The sequence below is a fragment of the Grammomys surdaster genome, unplaced genomic scaffold (genome assembly GCF_004785775.1).
Source record: "Grammomys surdaster isolate TR1022 unplaced genomic scaffold, NIH_TR_1.0 125752, whole genome shotgun sequence".
Classification (NCBI taxonomy): domain Eukaryota; kingdom Metazoa; phylum Chordata; class Mammalia; order Rodentia; family Muridae; genus Grammomys; species Grammomys surdaster.
In genome coordinates this window covers 1,204,439-1,222,662 of record NW_021620584.1, presented here as the reverse complement: position 1 = coordinate 1,222,662, position 18,224 = coordinate 1,204,439, and the positions used below count along the sequence as shown (strand labels likewise).

Here is an 18,224-nt window from a genome sequence, read left to right as displayed (position 1 = left end):
TCAGATGTTGAGCTCAGGCCTGGGCAGTAAGCACTTTACCTGCTGAACCATCTGCTAGTCCACTTTGGAATTGATCAGTTAACCCCTCAGGGACTCAGTTTCACCACCTGTGACAATACAATGATGCTGCTGACGTCCCCTGTGTGTCTTGAGAAGCAAGTTAAATCCCAAGGCCTTCCATCACCCCTAGCTAGCTTATGCACAGAAGGCCAGTGTCTTTTGATCTTTGTACTGGAGGAGTCACCTGACATACTTGTGTAAATCCTCACAGCCAATCTGCCCAGTGTCAGCAAGAGTTTCAGCCAGGTCTGCTGAGCTCTGACCGAGGTGATGAAAGCCACCCAAACAGTAGCTCCCACTCTGGGAAGGTAAAAATTTCACTGGAGGCAGAACAGGGATGAGGTACCTACTATGTCCCACCAGTACCAGAGGGCTGGGAGTCAGATCATTGTCCTCCATACTGGCTCTATTACCAGGTCTTGGGCACAATGCTTCAAATCTCATTTTGCTCACTGGAAAAATGAGCAATACATCTGTCTCTCACAGCTGAAGAGGAAATACAGTGATGTCAAATACTAGTCCATGCACAGAAACTCCAGAACTCTATGGAGGCACATAGCTAGAGCTCAGAGGTGGTGCCCCAGAGTCACCATACAAGAAAGGCATTCTGGAAGACTCATATACATATAGCCAGGTCCAGAAGTCATTCTTTTTTTTTTCTTTTCTTCGAGACAGGGTTTCTCTGTGTAGTTCTGGCTGTCCTGGAACTCACTCTGTAGACCAGGCTGGCCTCAAACTCAGAAATCCTCCTGCCTCTGCCTCCCAAGTGCTGGGATTAAAGGCGTGCACCACCACCGCCCGGCGAAGTCATTCTTTTTTGTTGTTTTGTTTTTTTCAAGACAGGGTTGCTCTGAAGTCCTGGCCGTAGAACTTGCTCCATAGACCAGGATGGCCTCAAACTCACAGAGATATGCTTGCTTTTACCTGGTGTGCCATTATCACCTGCCAGAAGCCATTCTTTATGAAATTAAGAATAGGGTATAGATATATGCAAAGCATAGATGTCAGATAGCAAGGATAGCTCTCCTGCTCTGAGCTCAGTTTCCTCATCTGTGAAAATATGTATTGTGATAGAGTAAGAAAAGTTGGGCGAGGGGTTCTAAAGAGATGGCTCAGTGCTTAAAAGCACTGCCTGCTCTCCCAGAAGATGCTGGTTTGATTCTCAGCACCCACATGGTGGCTTGTAACAGTTTATAACCTCCAGTTTCAGGAGATCTAATGGCTTTTTCTGTCCTCTGGTACCAGGCACACATGTAATGCACTCACATATGTGCAGGTAAAATATCTATATCTATATATCTATATATCTATATCTATATATATCTATATATCTATATATCTATATCTCTATATATCTATATATATCTATATCTATATATATATAATTAAATAAACAAAAAGGCTAGGGATATAGCTCAGTGGTAGAATGCTTGCCTAGCATATGAGATGCCCCAGGTTCAGACACCAGTACCTAAAGAGTGGGCAAGCAAAGGGAAGAAAAGGGAGAAAAGAGAAATGAAAGAATAAACCTTCTGTCAATTGTGAAGAGATGAGCAAGGCCAGAGACTAGTTAAAACTAGACAGTCTTACAAACAGGAATAACTATATCAATAGGAAAAAATCCAGTGTGAACTGACTCTCTGCCTCTTCTTTCTTTCAGTGCTGGGAATCAAATCCAGGGCTCTGTTCACATTAGACAAGGCTCTCCCACTGAGCTACACCCTCACCATCTACTTGCACAATGGTGAATGAGAATTTTACTCTTCAGCACCTGTGGTGCTGTGGATTAAATCCAGGACCCTTACACATGCCAATTCTGTGCTCTTCTACTAAGCCACAACTGTAGCCTGCCCTGGGGCCTTTTTAGGCAACAGGTTCTGTCCTCTTTTAGGCAACAGGTTTTGTCCTCAGGGCTGGCTGGAGCAAACAGTGACCAAGATTTTGTCACCTTTAGTTTTCTCTGGCTAGAGATAGGGCCTTGAGCCTTTCCAAATATTAGTGTTTATTCAAGTGTTTATAGATAGAGGCAAAGCAGGGATAGGCAGGAAAAGAGCCCAGCCACCCTCGCCTGTCTAGATCTGGCTCATGTCTCTAGCTTACTGGCCAAGAGTTTCAACACAGGGGGTGAAGAGATTATGGGTCAGTTCCTGAGTTTAGTTCTGAGTACTCACATGGTGACTTACAAGTATCCATTCCAGGGGCTCTCACACCTTCTGATGTACGAACAATCATGCAGGTAAAACACTACTATACACATTAAATTAAATTAAAAAATGTTTTAACACATGTGACTGGAGACTGACACCATCCACAGAAACTATGTCTACCTAAAAATACCACAAACAAGTTTATTAAGAACACTAGTGAGCCATGCGTAAGGTCATCATATGTCTCAACTCTTGCGTGTGCACATATGCATAGGTGCATGTGTGTGGGATGGTGTGCACAAATCTATGCAGGCCATCAGTCAATGCTGAGGGTCTTCCTCAGTCACTCTCCACTTTGTTTTTTAATTATTTTTGGTAGTGAGAAGTGAACTCAGGGCCTCCCACATGCTGGGAAGGCACTCTACCACTGAGCTATATTCCCAGCCCTGCGATAATTTTTGGAACAAGGTCTCTCACTGAATTTAGAACTTATCAACTGATTAGACTGGCTGGCCAGCAAGTCTTGGAGATTAGCCCTGTCTCACTTTTCCAGACTGGGGTTATAGGTAAATGATGTATCCATCTTTTCTAAGTGGGCACAGAGGAACCAAAATCAGGTTTTCATGTTTGCACAGCAAGCATTTTATTGACTGAGTCATCTCCCTGACCTCTTTACTTCTCTGTGTGATCTATGTACAGCAAAATTTTGATTTTAAAAAAATGGACCTGCATGATGATGATGCATGCCTTTACTCCCAGCACTCGGGAGGCAGAGGCAGGTGGATCTCTGAGTTCAAGGGCAGCCTGGTCTACAGAGTGAGTTCCAGGACAGCCAGGGCTACACAGAGAAGAGTTTGCAAACAGATCCATGTATGTATTTTTGAAACTTTCTATTGATTCTTTGTGAGGTTCACATTGTGTACCCCAATCCCACTCGTCTCCCCATCCCTTCCTATCCGACCTCTGCTCTTGAAGAAAAAGTAAAAAAAGAAAACCCCCAAAAGCATCTCACCATGGAAACTGCAGTGTGTCACTGAGTGTTCCACAGTATGCCTTTTTTTTGTCCACATTTCTTTACTTGCAAATGTTCATCGAAATGAGTCTGGTTTGAGGGCTCTGCCTTCTGCTGCACCGTCAATACTGGATCTTCACCGGGACTACTATCAGATATCCTGTTGTTGCCCTGTGTCATGGAGATCCTGCAGCTTCCAGCAGTTCATAGATGGGGTAGATGTTGGTATAGGTCAACTCAAAGGCCTATTTGGATTTGGGCTTGAGTTGGTAGCAGAGTTGGTCAGACCACTATTTCTCCTGCACCTGAGCCAGCAGGGTCAGCTCATCTTTGCCCAGGCAAAGGATGGGACCAGCTTTCCACTGCTTAAGCCATTTGGGCCTCTGACATGCTCATAATCACACCACTGGGACTAGCACTGCTCTGGCTAGCTCACTCAAGTGCCACAGCCTGTAGGCATACATCGTTCGTTTGCAACCTACTTTTTTTTTTTTTTAAATGTATGTGAGTACACTGTCGCTGTCTTCAGACACACCAGAAGAGGCATTAGATCCCATTACAGATGGTTGTGAGCCATCATGTGGTTGCTGGGAATTGAACTCAGGACCTCTGGAAGAGTAGTCAGTGCTCTTAACCCCTGAACCATCTCTCCAGCCCCTGCAACCTACTTTTAATAAGCGTTCAACCTCTCCTCCAGCCTCACACTCAGCAGAGGTAGTAGAAGAGAGAAGTTATTAGCACATGGACCTGTTCAGAAATAGTACATTTGGGCAAGCTTGATCTTTTATTTATTTATTTATTTATTTATTTATTTTTGGTTTTTCGAGACAGGGTTTCTCTGTGTAGCCCTGGCTGACCTGGAACTCACTCTGTAGACCAGGCTGGCCTCGAACTCAGAAATCTGCCTGCCTCTGCCTCCCAAGTGCTGGGATTAAAGGCGTGCACCATCACTGTCCAGCGGGCAAGCTTGATCTTATTGGACAGTAGTTCAGTCCTGTAGCAAACACCAAATACGATTCAGCAGCTGCAGACCAGTCCTCTAAGCAGGCAGACACCAGGTACACATCAGGAATGAACCAGCAGCTACAGTCCAGTCCTTTCAGCAAGCAGACAGGTAGAGCCAGCAACTGTAACTCAACCCTGAAGAAACTGCCAGGCTCACCAACTAGCCTGAGGCAAGGCCACAGAAGGGGCAAGCTGCTGCAGGAACCTCACAAGCAGTTCTTGGATGAGTTTCTCTCAATGGCAGTGTTACCACAAGTTGAGCTCAACTTGTGTAAGGTGAAAGAACATGTGTGTCTTTAGCAAAGAACAGCAATGTGGAGCAAATCAAAGCAAGGCTCAGTGCTGTCCCCCACTGTCTGTGGGGTCATAGTTACAATCCTTCATCCACTGTCCTTTCACATGTCTGCTGTATCCAAACATCCTTTCACCAGCGTCTGCTTCAGGAAAACAGTCTTTCACTTGTTTGCTTTAGCAAGACATCCTTTCACCTGCATGTCCCAGCAAAACACAATTTGATATAACTAACTTTCCACAGAACTAGAAGTTTCCAATTCAACAGCTAGCAAGGGGTTGGGCCAGCTCTCACACCCTTGGGGCCAACTTTACTCTTGCTTCTCAGGCGAGGGGCAGGGCCAGGTATGCCCCTGACATTAACATAGTCCCAGGAGGCAGTTCAGACCAGGGATATCTGCATGGCCTTTGGTGTTAACATGGGCCATGGACACTAACACAGACCCCTGTCGCTGCATGGCCATGGACCCAGGCATGGCGCTTAGCAGCAGGACAGGCTGGGACTTTTCACCATGGCGTCAGATGGCAGTGTAGGCTACTCACATCTGGCTGTTCCTCATCGCTCTTGCACCTGCAGTTCTCTCTCCTCACAGCGTTTCATCTTTCTGCTTCTCTTTCTCTCTCATCTTTCTACCACATACTTGCACATTGTACTGGTGCTCATGGTGTGCCATGTGGCAGGCGGGCCTCTGAGTGTCTTAATTAAAAAAAAAAAAATCTTTCCAGCAAGACTCAATTTCAAATGCCTTTAATCCTAGAGGCAGAGACAGATGATCTCTATGAGTTCAAGGCTATCCTGATCTGCAGAGAAAGCTCCAGACCAGTCAAAGCCATTCTGAAACCCTGCTTTAAAAAACAAACAAACAGGTGTGGCTGGCCGGGAAAATGGTGGCTTCGGGAGAGAGTGGTGCTTCAGGCGGTGGAGGCAGCACAGAGGAGGCATTATGACCTTCTACAGTGAGGTGAAACAAATAGAGAAGAGAGATTCTGTTCTAACATCCAAAAATCAAATTGAAAGATTGACTCATCCTGGTTCCTCTTACTTTAATCTGAACCCATTTGAGGTTCTTCAGATAGATCCTGAAGTGACAGATGAAGAAATAAAAAGGAGGTTTTGTCAGTTGTCCATCTTGGTACATCCAGACAAAAACCAGGACGATGCTGACAGAGCACAGAAGGCTTTTGAAGCTGTGGACAAAGCTTACAAGTTGCTACTGGATCAGGAACAAAAGAAGAGGGCCCTGGATGTAATTCAGGCAGGAAAAGAATACGTGGAACACACTGTTAAAGAGCAAAAGAAACAACTGAAGAAGGAAGGAAAGCCTACAAATGTAGAGGAAGATGATCCCGAACTGTTCAAACAGGCAGTCTACAAACAGACCATGAAACTGTTTGCTGAGCTGGAGATTAAAAGGAAAGAGAGAGAAGCCAAAGAAATGCATGAGAGGAAGCGGCAGAGAGAAGAGGAGATTGAAGCCCAGGAAAAAGCCAAGCGAGAGAGAGAATGGCAGGAAAAACTTTGAGGAAAGTCGGGATGGTAGAGTAGACAGTTGGCGAAATTTCCAGGCAAATACAAAGGGGAAGAAGGAGAAGAATCGGACCTTCCTGCGGCCACCGAAAGTCAAGATGGAGCAGCGGGAGTGAGCAGCAGGACCACGGCCGGGCCTCCCTGGCCAGAGCCTCCCCACTGCCTCCTCCTGCTTCAAGGACTCATTATTTCTCCACCCCAACATACAGTAGCGATTGCTTTTTAGTCTATTTTGTTTTCGATACAATTTAATATCAATCAGAGTAATTCTTTGTACATTGAGAGGAGGGGCTTGGTCTAACCTTCCCGCATCCTTACCCACAGAACCACCAGGATTGGAAGAAGGTACTGACTCGTGCCACCTTCTTTTCCCACAGCCTGTAACTTAATGTTTTATATTTGAATTGTGGTGGCTCAAGGGTCATGTATAGTTTGTGGAAATCTTCCAATTAACTGTCTTGCTTACAGTGGTGTTGCCCTGACTCCAGATCAGCCCAGGCCACCTTGGGAAGCCATCCTTGAGGCCCTTGCTCCAATAGGAGAGGCACTGTGGACTCACAGGGTAGTCACTTGTTGCCCTAACGCCCTGTGGTGTTTGGCACAAGGCTCCCAGCCACTTAAACCTGTTCACTTTCCAAAGAGTTCGTCATCTTCCAGCCAGTCCCATTGTGTCCTCACTTGTCTGCATTCGTTAGTGGTAATATTCTTTTACGTATAATAAATTTTTATACCCAAGCCAAAAACAAACAAACAAACAAACAAACAAACAAACAAACCCTTTCTGAATCTGTACCTTCTTCCCATCCCCTTTCTCTCTGTGTGTGGCAGCCAAATGTCTGTTTTCTCTGAGCTACCTCACTTGTCTCCTTGAACCTAATTTTTGTCTTCCTCGTAAATCACTTATAATCTCATTTATAAAATCTCTTTCACCAGTCTAATAAGGACCCCTCTGCAATGTTAAGAAAACCTTTTGTTAAGGAAACAAGTAGACAAACACACTCCTCTCCCCTCCCACCAGGTCAGTGTAGGTTCATTCAACTCCAGAGCACCCAAGTTGCCGGTTTAATGGATCTGAAGCACTTATGTCATTTGTCTCTCCTTAAGTGTATCTGTTAAGATTTATTATTTTTTAATTTCTTTTTTTTTTTCCCAGACAGGGTTTCTTTATATTCCTGGGTTTCCTGGAACTCCTCAAACTCAGAAAGATCTGCCAGCCTCTGCCTCCTGAGTGCTGGCATTAAAGGCATGTGCCACTACATCTGGCAATTTATTTATTTTTAAAGATATACTTATGTGTTTTGCCTGCATCGACACATGTTGATTACATGCATACCTGTGCCTGTAGAAGCCAGAAGAGGGCACCAGATTTCCTGGAACTGAAGTTACAGATGGTTGTGAGCCACCATATGTATCCTGAGAACTGATTTTCTACAGTGCTCTTAATTGCTGAGCCATGTCTCCAGGACTCTGTCTTTTGATCAGTGAATTTGCTGACTCTGCTTCACTCTGAGTCTTCCTAAAATTCTGTTCAGTGCAGTAAGTCCAGTATTCCATCTGTACCTGAGGGGAGGCCCCAGCCAACAATGTGGAATTACATCCCTGCTGTTGGTGACAATTGTTGAGAACAGCCTAGATTTTGGTCAAGAAGAGAATAAAGCAATCTAAAATAGAATGTGTTAAACCTGTCTTGGCACACAGGGATGACCATGAAATGTTGTGAAAATCAAGTCTTAGATTCACTTGATATTTTTTATAAATTGCAAAAATGCTCATACTTTATTCTCTGTAAACACGTTTGAATGGCTGTGGCAGGCAGCAGGTTTCCACTTGTTTGTGTGGATGGTAGGAACTCAACAAAGCGAAATTTACACTACTGTTGCTGTGCCAAATCTGTCCTTTTTTTCTTCTTCAAGATTTCCATTTGGAATTTGGTCATGAATTTTGCATGCTTTAAGCATTGCCTAGGAATTAAAAAAGTTTTACAGTCATCATAATTATTTGTCTGAATCTGAATGAAAGAGAACATCGCTGGCTTCCTGGGCTTTGGTATCTGTCGAGGTGAGCTGTTGAGGGAACCCACCCGGCCCAAAAGCTGCCGCAGCAGTACTCTGGCACCTCCTGCTGGGCTGGAGCAACAGAACACCTCTCAGGCACACTATTTTCTCACAGCAGCTCTGAAAGGGGTAATTTTCTCATATACTATTAATATTATTTTAAAGGCAGCATTTCTTCAGCCTCCCTAGCGCTAGAACAAATCACCATACCCAGCGGGCATGGGGGAGGGATGATAAGTCTATTTATGTGTCTGTATCCAATTGCTCTTTACACCGCTCAGCCATTGCCCGAGTCTCTTTCTTTTTACTGAAAAAAGTATATGTATGTATAGATACATATTTATCTTTTTTCTCTACATATATCATGTATGTGTGCCCATAGAGGCCAGAAGAGGACGTTGGGTCCCCTGGAGCAGAAGTTACAGGCAGTTCTGACCCCTGACTAGGGTACTGAGAACAGAGACTGGGTCTTCTAAAAGTACAGCAAGCGCTATTGACCACCGATCCATCTCTCAAGTCCCACCTTTTTACTTGGGAAAGTGTCTCCCTAAGTCACCCAGGCTGGCCTCGAACTTGCGACCCTCCTTCCTAGACTTCCTAGATAGCTCTGCACTACTGGGCTAGGTTTTCTCGGAAGACCTAAGACTTAAGAAATGCGTACAAAGTTTCCGAGCTTCTCCGCCATCTTTGCTCTGCTTGCGCCACGGTCACGGCTTCCTTATAGCGCAGAAGTTTCGCGCCAAAATGTTCCGCCTCACAAAATGGAGACCGGAAAGAGTTGGTCCATGACGTCACCAAAGACGCCACAGCCAATCATCTTGGGAATCCGGCCTTGGAGGCGGGACTCGACTGGAGCAGAGCGGTCCAATAGCTGCTCGCAATGTCGGACGAACCAATAGGAGCGCAGAGACCGCGGCAGACGAACGCCGACGCTGTTTTTTCCCGCGAAAGTCGGCTTCTTCTAGGAGGGCGGAGGTTCGTGTGGCGAGCCATTGTGAGGTGAGGGAATTGCGGGACTATTCAGGGAAGCCTGGGCTGAGACCGGTGCGACGGAGCATCCCCGCCGCCCCAGGCTGCTCAGCTCTCTGTCTCCCTTGACCCAGATACAGTCATGTCGGGCTTCGACGATCCCGGCATTTTCTACAGCGACAGCTTCGGTGGCGACCCCGGTGCTGAAGAGGGCCAGGCCCGCAAGTCGCAACTGCAGAGGCGCTTCAAGGAGTTCCTACGACAGTACCGAGTGGGCACCGATCGCACGGGCTTCACCTTCAAGTACAGGTGGGACAGTGCCCGTGAATCATTCTTGGGGGGGACGCCTTTTCTTGTCAGGCCTAAAGTATAGAATGGTCTACAATTAGGTGTGTTTTGAGAGAGGTGGGAGCATTAATGCCTGTGGGGACCGATGTCGGGGTGCATGTGAACTGCTGCTGACGGTTCTTCAATGCACCCTTCCTGCCTCCCTGCCCCTCTGTTGACCACTAAAGGGATGAACTCAAACGGCATTACAACCTGGGTGAATACTGGATCGAGGTGGAGATGGAGGACCTGGCCAGCTTTGACGAGGAACTGGCAGACTTCTTGTATAAACAGCCAGCCGAGCACCTGCAGCTGGTAAGTAGCACCCATTTCAGAGCCTCCTAAAGCCTGGCCCTGTCCCATCACCAGCAGCTTATGCCTTTCTTCTTCAGCTTGAGGAAGCTGCCAAGGAGGTGGCTGATGAGGTGACCCGGCCCCGGCCTGCTGGAGATGAGCTGCTCCAAGACATCCAGGTCATGCTCAAGTCAGATGCCAGCCCATCCAGCATTCGGATTCTGAAGGTAGGAGTTTATTGAATGGGTAGTCAGGGTGGCATGGCTGCTTTGTGGTGCAGAAGGCTTCTGAGACAAGTGCCTGGAGCACCCGATGTGTGACCCTGACCAAGACATTTGACTTAACTTAGCCTGTATCCTATGTAAAATTACCTCAGTGAGTTGATGTCTAAAAGGGAAGGCAGAGTTCAGTCTTGCAGAACAACAGTAAGTTCTTATCCATCGAGGAGACTGAAAAAATAGTAAATGCCATCCGTAACTGGGAGGCAGAGGTAGAGGCCTGGTATACATGAGACCCTGTCTCCAAAAACAAAACAAACAAACAAACCCAGAAGACCAAAAGAAAGTGGGGACAACGTGGCTATTGCTGAGACGGGTGGAAAGTTGACAAAGAATACTGTCGAGGAAGCATTATTGGAGCTGAAATTGAATAATATGTAGTCAGTCAGGTCAAGACCTGGAAGAGTATTCCACCAGACTCAAGGAACAGGAGGTGCAGAGGCACTGGGGTGACAGTGGTGGCCTGTTTGGAGGAATGGAAAGAAATCAGTGTGTCTGGAGCCCCCTGAGCAGAGGACTTCACCCACTGTGGAGTTCCTGGGATTGAACTCAGGTATTCAAGGTTGAGGCAAGCAGGTGTGTTTATTTGTTGAGATATTCCACTGGTCCTGGTTCCATTCTCTTTTTATGAGGATAGGGTTAAGTTTAGGGCTTCTATGTCAGACAAAGCACTCTTGACCTCCTGCCGTAGTCTCAGATGCACGAATTCGGAATTCATTCTTGTGGCTGATATGTATGTAGAAGACGAGTTATAAAGTGGGAAGACATGGACGAAGGACCGAGGACATGAAGATGATTATTATTTTATCTTAGGATTGTCGAGAAAAGAACAGTACACGTGGCCATGCTTTGTGATTAGTGTAGTGACATCCAGTTGTTACCCATTCACTTGGTGTCACCACCCAGTATGTATTGTACACAATGAAGGCTATATTTCATTTTGTTTGAAGCCCATAGAGCTCTGTGTCTTTTTTGGAGTCCCTGTCAAGTTACTCTTGGTTAGCAGGATAGCCTATCTCCAGAAATGGCTCTGTGTCCTCCATGCAGGTTGGTTGTTTGAGTCCCACCCACATTCTAGAACTGAACTGCACCTTAGGTTCTGCCAGTGTGATGGTAGCATTGGATTTGAGTTGGGGCTGTTGTTTCATCGGAAAAACAAGCTTGTCCCTCTTTTAGGGACAAAGCACTCTGGGGAAGGTACTGCAAAATTTACAACCCCATTGTGGGGTTTAAATTATGATTTCCAGCAGAAATAAATTACAGTTATAAAGTAGCAATGAAAATAATTTTATGGTTGGGGATCAACACAACCTTGACAACTGTATTAAAGGTATGTATGTCATAAGCCGGGCAGTGGTGGCGCACGCCTTTAATTCCAGCACTTGGAGGCAGAGGCAGGCGGATTTCTCAGTTGGAGGCTAGCCTAGTCTACAGAGTAAGTTCCAGGATAGCCAGGGCTATACAGAGAAACCCTGTCTCAAAAAAAAAAAAGTATGTCATGGCATTAGGAAGGTCAAGAACGGCTGTAGAGGGATTTCCCCTGTTAGGGTGGCTGAGGCCTCAGGCTTCTTTCCCTTTGTGGTGTCGGAGGTCTGGGGTACCTGGGCCCTTGTAGGTAATTTTTCAAAAAAAAATTTGTTTTGTGGATTGTTCAAAGATTCTACTGTCTGGGCAGGTCCTTGTGCCTCCACTCTTATTTCCCAGAGGTGGTCATCCTCCTTGTTTCTCTTCCAGATTTAAGGTTTTATAGGGCCTAGTGAGAATGCGTAGTCCCTGTGTCCCAGAAAAGCTTGGGATAGGAAGATGGAGAGGAGAAACTTTGCTTGTTAATTGTTTTAGATTTATTTTTTGTATATGAGTGTTTTATATATGTATGCTTGTGTGTATCTATGTGTACGATACATGTGTGCACGAACTTGCTGCCTATGCTGTCAGAAAGACAAAATTGGATCCCCTGGAACTTGAATTATGGATAGATGTTATGGGCTACCATGTGTGTGCTGGAAACCAAACTTGGGACTTCTAGAAGGGTAGCCAGTGCTCTTAACTGCTGAGCCATCTCTCTAGCCAACCCCCTCATTATGAAAAACTTACCACACGTGGAAGTATATAGAGAAAACTGTAATGAGCCCCAATATTGTTACTGTGTTGAGCATTAGTATTTTGTCTACTTTCCTGCTTTTTTTCCTGTTTATTTCTGAAGAATTTTAAGCTGATTGTTGTACATGCTTTTAACAGGCCAAAGGTGGAATTACAAATTTTATGCCTCTCTAGGCTGTATAGTAAGACCTTGACTTATAAAACAACCCAAAATAAACTTAGAAAACCCAAAGTGGATTTTATTACACATGGCATTTTATCTTTAAATACTTAAATATGTAATTTTTACTACATTTACTTCTGTGTAGGACAATTTGGTGGTTAAAAAACAGCATTAGGTAAATTTGTTCTCATCTACCATGAGGGTTCTAGGAATTGACCACCCTGGGGGTGGTCAGGCTAAGGTGGCAAATAACCTGTTGATTTATCTTACTAGCCTCCCAGTATGCAACTGGGGGTTGAGGGAAGACAGGGTTTCTGTGTGTAACAGCCCAAGCTATCCTGAAACTCAGTTTGTAGACAAGGCTGGACTCAGACTCAGAGAGCTGCTTGCCTCTGCCTCCTGAGTACTGGGATTAAAGGCGTGTGTTTTAGGAAGAGTCAACTGGTGTATTAGGTTGTTATTGATCTTAAGTCTCTTATTCTAGAAGACTCTTCCTTACTCTCTGAATGTAATTCCTTTCTCAGTTACTAGCTTGTAGTAGAGGAAGGGCTGGTTTGTCCTGTAGGAATGTGGGGCCTGCTTGGATGGATTGAAGCACACCTGTATTATTTGGAATCTGGAGGTTAGTTCAAAGGTCTTGTTCCCTTCCAGTTTGACATACTGAGCAGGGATGTTCATGGGTGATGTTAGTGCTTTATGCTCCATTCTTATCACTGGTATCCCTGTAGCCCTTTCATAGTTTAAGAGACCCAGTCTTGTGCATGTATTTGTTCTCTAATATAGCCCAAGATTTCTTGAGTTGGAGAAATGGCAGGGAGATTGTCCCAGTCCTGTAGACTGGTGAGGCTGGCACAAGAGCAACGGAATGTGTGAGAGAAAATGCCTCACTGTCCATAGTGAAGATAATAGACTCTAAAAAGAAGACGACTTGTCATCCAGCTTAATGATTACTGGCAGGCCAGTCCCTCTGTGGAAGGCCCTGGAGCTCTGGAAACAAGTCTGATTATCTGTCATGTCATTTCATCTGGCTCCTAGCAGTGTATACCCCTGAAAGGTGAGGATTTGATTTTATTTTGAAACAGGGCTTTATTATGTAGCTGCTCTGGCTTTCCTAGAACTTACTATTTAGACTGGTCTGGCTTTGAACTCAGATCCACCTGCCTCTTCTCTAAAGTGATGGTATCAAAGGTGTGCACCACCATGCTTGGCTCAAGGAATCATTTTTACAGCATGACTATTAATTGCCTAGCAGAAATGAATATGTTCTAAAGAGACCCTTTAGCTATCAGACTACTAAAACAATGGATCCCCAAGATACTGGAATTTCCTCAGAAATTTCATACTGAGAAAAGAAGCTTGAACCATTAGTGGAAACTCTTTTCTCTAGAAAATGGGGTTTACATTTTAGAAACAGTGATGAGTCAGTGGTGGGTGGGACCACACATCTTGATCAAGCTGTCTTGATAGACATATCCCTGGCTCTGTTTAAACTTCGATCTCACTTCAGGATGCCTGAGGATGTCCCCAGGGGATGGGGGTGAGGGGTCCACTCTATCTCTTTGCTCTTCTTTCCAGGGTGGCCCTATTGAACATGTCTCCCCTTTCTGCTTTTTACTGTGAATATGGCTATTTGAATTGGCTACTTGAAGATGAGTAGCTAATCTGGCTTCTTGGTATATAGGTGTGATCCTAAGTTTAGTAACATCACAAATAACAATTAGTGTTACTATCCAGTGAGACGTAGTCATTAAGATGGGGAACCTGAGGCTGTCAGAATGTCCATAGCAGTTGGTGACAGAATTGAGCTAAAACCAGGGCCTCTGTCCGGTGTCAGTTCTCTGGAACAGCACAGGAAGTGACTGTCAGAGCTGGAGTTTGGGTTTTCTGGTTTTGTCATAAAATATGTTTCATGTTTTCTTTGTCTCTCAGTCCCTTGGCATGTTCTGCAAGGCCCTTGAAAGTGAGGGCTTGTGCATGAGGCTCCTGAACCTGGTGCCTAGGTAGCCTCACATTAGGTGGGTGCTCTGGAAAGTCTGAGCTAAACAATGAGCCATGGCTTTGTCACCTCCTCCAGATCTTGCTCATGTCATTCCTCAGCCCTTCCTAAGTCTCCTCATTCTCCTTAATCATCAAGCCTCCCTGTGGCTTTGTTATAGTCAGACATGATGTCACACCTGGTGAAGATCCCCGGCATCATCATCTCAGCCTCTGCAGTCCGTGCCAAGGCTACTCGCATCTCCATTCAGTGCCGCAGCTGCCACAACACCCTCACCAATATCGCCATGCGCCCAGGCTTAGAGGGCTATGCCCTTCCCAGGAAGTGCAATATGTGAGTATATAGCCAGAAGGGACTCTGGGGAAAATGACCTGAAGTATCAAAAAAGTTGGCAACCCTGCCAAGTGCTGCCTGTACTGCTTGTTAGAGACCTTAAGTGAGGCAAAGACTGGGTAGCACTGTATCCTTGAGTTAGGCAGGAACATTAAACCCAGCCCAGGGACCTTTCATGTGGTTGTACTTTTGCCCCACCTGGATAATCCACATGGCCTGTGTGTGGAATCCAAGGTTGGGGAGGAAACAGACCAGGGGCTTGAGTCTATATGGAAACTGTTTGTTTCTCTGTGTAAGACCTGGCTATCTTGGAGCTCACTCTTGCCGACCAGGCTGGCCTTGAACTCAGAAATCTGTTTGCCTTTGCCTTCCGAGTGTTGGGTGGCATGTGCCATCACCACCTGGCTTACAGAATCTATTCTAAAGCAAACTGGATTGCTGGGCTAGACTCGGTGTGCCCACTGTACTGCCTAAGAACATGGCTATACTACTTGATATTTAGCATATTGTTAAATTACAGTGGCAGAATGCATGGACTTCCAGTTAGTAGGACTTAATGTATGGTTGTTAATAGAAAACGCTTGCAGACTTTGACCTAAGAAACTACTTGCATCTTGGCTGCTTTCGGCTTTTTCTTTCTCAGCTTCGACATTGCCTGGGGCATACAGACATTATCCTAGGCTGTTGCCTACCCTCACCTGCTGCCCCAGAGAAGCTCATCCCTATCCCCTCATCCACCATCACTGGTCCTTAGTCTATTCCCTATACAGGAGCAGGCTGGCTTGGCTCTTCCATAGGCTGCCTTGGTCTAGTGCACTTGCCTTCTTCCTAAGTAGTCGTCCCTCAGGTTGCCACAGTGTCCCTACCACTTCGGTCTTCTTACATGTCCTCGTCACCAAAGGTGCCTTCCTTATCCTGTGTTTGCATTTGGTACACACGTGTCTGCATATTCTCATCTGCCTATTTTTACTGCATGCCTTTATACTATGCAGATGGCTTTCAATCTTGATGGGAACATAGCTTCACAGACTAGAGACTTTAGGTTTACTGCTATGCGTTTTTACCTATATTTGCTGAATAGACTTACTCTATAGGCCTCAGAGTCTGCACCCTTAGAATGGTCTATGGGTGGTAAAATCTCACTGGAAAAGATACTAAGCTAAGAATAGGGTTTAGTAAGGGATTTGATGATATAGCTACTCTTTCACCTGTGAAGACAGCGATGAGTGACTGCCACCTAAGTGTGACATGGAAAAACCAAGATACCTGAAGATCTGACTTTAGATCTAGCACCCTACCGTCATGGAAACTGTCAGGCCTTTCTCAGACATGTCCCAGCTCTACCTTAGAATGCTGCTGCCTCTCAAGACTGACTTGTTGAATGGATGAATCTTGTCTTTGGGTTCTCGGGGTAGCTCTAGTGACCATTTCTTCCCCTGCCCAGGGATCAGGCTGGGCGCCCAAAGTGCCCACTGGACCCATACTTCATCATGCCTGACAAGTGCAAGTGTGTGGACTTCCAGACTCTGAAACTTCAGGAGCTGCCTGATGCAGTCCCTCATGGTGAGATGCCCAGGCACATGCAGCTTTATTGTGACAGGTAAGTGTGCAGGGGCTGAGGGCTGGTGTCTGTGCCACTCTGGTACAGCATAGAGATCATCTGGAGCACAGTGTGTAGGCTGGAGCTCTTGCTGTGTCTGGTGCTTCTCATTGACTTTGTCGTTTTTTGGTCTCCTGTAGTCTGCAAAGCATGTCCACTCCTATTTTACATGGGTACTGTAAACTGGGGGAGGTCAGATGACTTGGTGAGTGGTACTAAGGCTTGTGCATCTTCTAGGAGAGTCTAGCCCTGTCAGCACAGAGCTGGATAACCAGTAGCAGTGCTAGCTCCTATCTAGCCTGCTGCCATGCTAGGCTTCCTGTTAAGACTGGGTTTTGTTTAATAGTTAAAAAATGACCTAGATGAAGCCTTACAGATCCCTGAGTTCTTACCCTGGGCTCATATACTTGATGATGAGTACAGATGTAAAGCTTTCTGGGGGAGTGGATCCACAGTTGTCAGCTTTTTCTTTTTTTTTCTTTTTTTTTTTTTTTTTTGGTTTTTTTTTTTTTGAGACAGGGTTTCTCTGTGTAGCCCTGGCTGTCCTGGAACTCACTCTGTAGACCAGGCTGGCCTCGAACTCAGAAATCCACCTGCCTCTGCCTCCCAAGTGCTGGGATTAAAGGCGTGCGCCACCACCGCCCGGCTAGTTGTCAGCTTTTTCATTGGCAAGAATATGCAGACTCAGGGTTTTGAGAAAGCTATATACTAAGTCCCATTTTTTTTATTTTATTTTTTCATCAGTAAAATGGCCTGGACTATTTCAGAGTGCCTGAAAAGGCATATCATATGAGTTTAACACAATTCCTTAGCACAATTGAAGTGTATTGTATTAGAGTATTCTCTAAGTATCCAAAGAGGTTGAGAATTACATCGTGGAATGAGTAGAAAATTAATAGGGCAATGTAGGTGGCAGAAACAGTTCTCAGTGAAACTGATTTGATAGTATATATCTTTGAGTTTGTTACCTTGCTTGATTCCCAGCAGCTGAGACAAGTCAAAGTTATCAATCCAAGCTCAGAGAGGCACAGTGACTTCTCTGAATTCACACAGCTACTTAATGGTCCTTTAAGTAACACAACACTGATTCCAGGGAAACACAGAGACTTTGATCACTTAGCCTATTGTTAAAAGAGGTGACTAAAAACCTAGAGGCAAATTGACTTGGCTGAGCTCAGGGAATGTGGCAGAGGCAGAAATGGAGAGTGGCACTAGCAAGTAGTCCTTAAGAGTTTGAGGAGAAAGTTTTCCCCAAGGAGCTTGGTCACAGCTAAAATGAGCTAGGACTTCTGAAGGCTGGCCAAGGGCACTGAGCCTCACCTCTCCCGGTATAGCACCTGACCTCTTGAGTTCAGTGAGAGTCAGGCCAGTATCATAACACTGTACTATCCCGACTGACATGTGTGGGTAGCAAGAGTAGGGAAAGGTTCCCTTACTCTAGACCATGCAAGGATCGAGCTGACTTGATAGTGATACTTAGAGTAGAAATACTAAGCTGACCACACTGTCACCTTGGATCTCATCTGCTTTTCTTTATCTTCCCTGCACTTTACTTAGGTACCTGTGTGATAAGGTTGTTCCTGGGAACAGGGTCACCATTATGGGCATTTATTCCATCAAGAAGTTTGGATTGAACCCCAGCAAGGGCCGGGACAGGGTGGGTGTGGGCATCCGTAGCTCCTACATCCGAGTGCTGGGTATCCAGGTGGACACAGATGGCTCTGGTGAGTTGCTTTGAATTTCTACACTTCTCTCTCTTTTTTTTTTTTTTAAAGATTTATTAATTTAATGTATATGAATACACTGTAGTTTTCCTCAGACACACTAGAAGAGGGCATTGGATCACATTGCAGATGGTCGTGAGCCACCATGTAGTTGCTTGGAATCAAACTCTGGAAGAGCAGTCGCTGCTCTTAACCACTGAGCCATCTCTCCAGCCCTCTACACTTCTCTTAACAAGCTGTTCATGTGATAACCTAGGCATTCTTGAATTCTTGAAACGATTAGGATGTGCTTTACTTGTGTGTGTGTGTGTGTGTGTGTGTGTGTGTGTGTGTGTGTGTGTGT

General features: G+C 45.4%; 1 protein-coding gene and 1 pseudogene across 1 annotated transcript in view; both read left to right on the top strand.

Moving 5' to 3' along the window:
• Positions 1-5,400: 5,400 nt before the first annotated feature.
• Positions 5,401-6,237, top strand: LOC114639809 (annotated as a pseudogene).
• Positions 6,238-9,010: 2,773 nt separating this feature from the next.
• Mcm5 (minichromosome maintenance complex component 5) overlaps positions 9,011-18,224 on the top strand; it is a 22,337-nt gene continuing 13,123 nt past the window's right edge. The window contains exons 1-7 of the mRNA XM_028788584.1: positions 9,011-9,096; positions 9,201-9,375; positions 9,582-9,708; positions 9,786-9,914; positions 14,385-14,557; positions 16,002-16,157; positions 17,715-17,881. Coding sequence (XP_028644417.1) covers positions 9,209-9,375; positions 9,582-9,708; positions 9,786-9,914; positions 14,385-14,557; positions 16,002-16,157; positions 17,715-17,881 — 919 coding nt within the window. The 5' untranslated portion in view covers positions 9,011-9,096; positions 9,201-9,208. The remainder of the gene's footprint in view (positions 9,097-9,200; positions 9,376-9,581; positions 9,709-9,785; positions 9,915-14,384; positions 14,558-16,001; positions 16,158-17,714; positions 17,882-18,224) is intronic.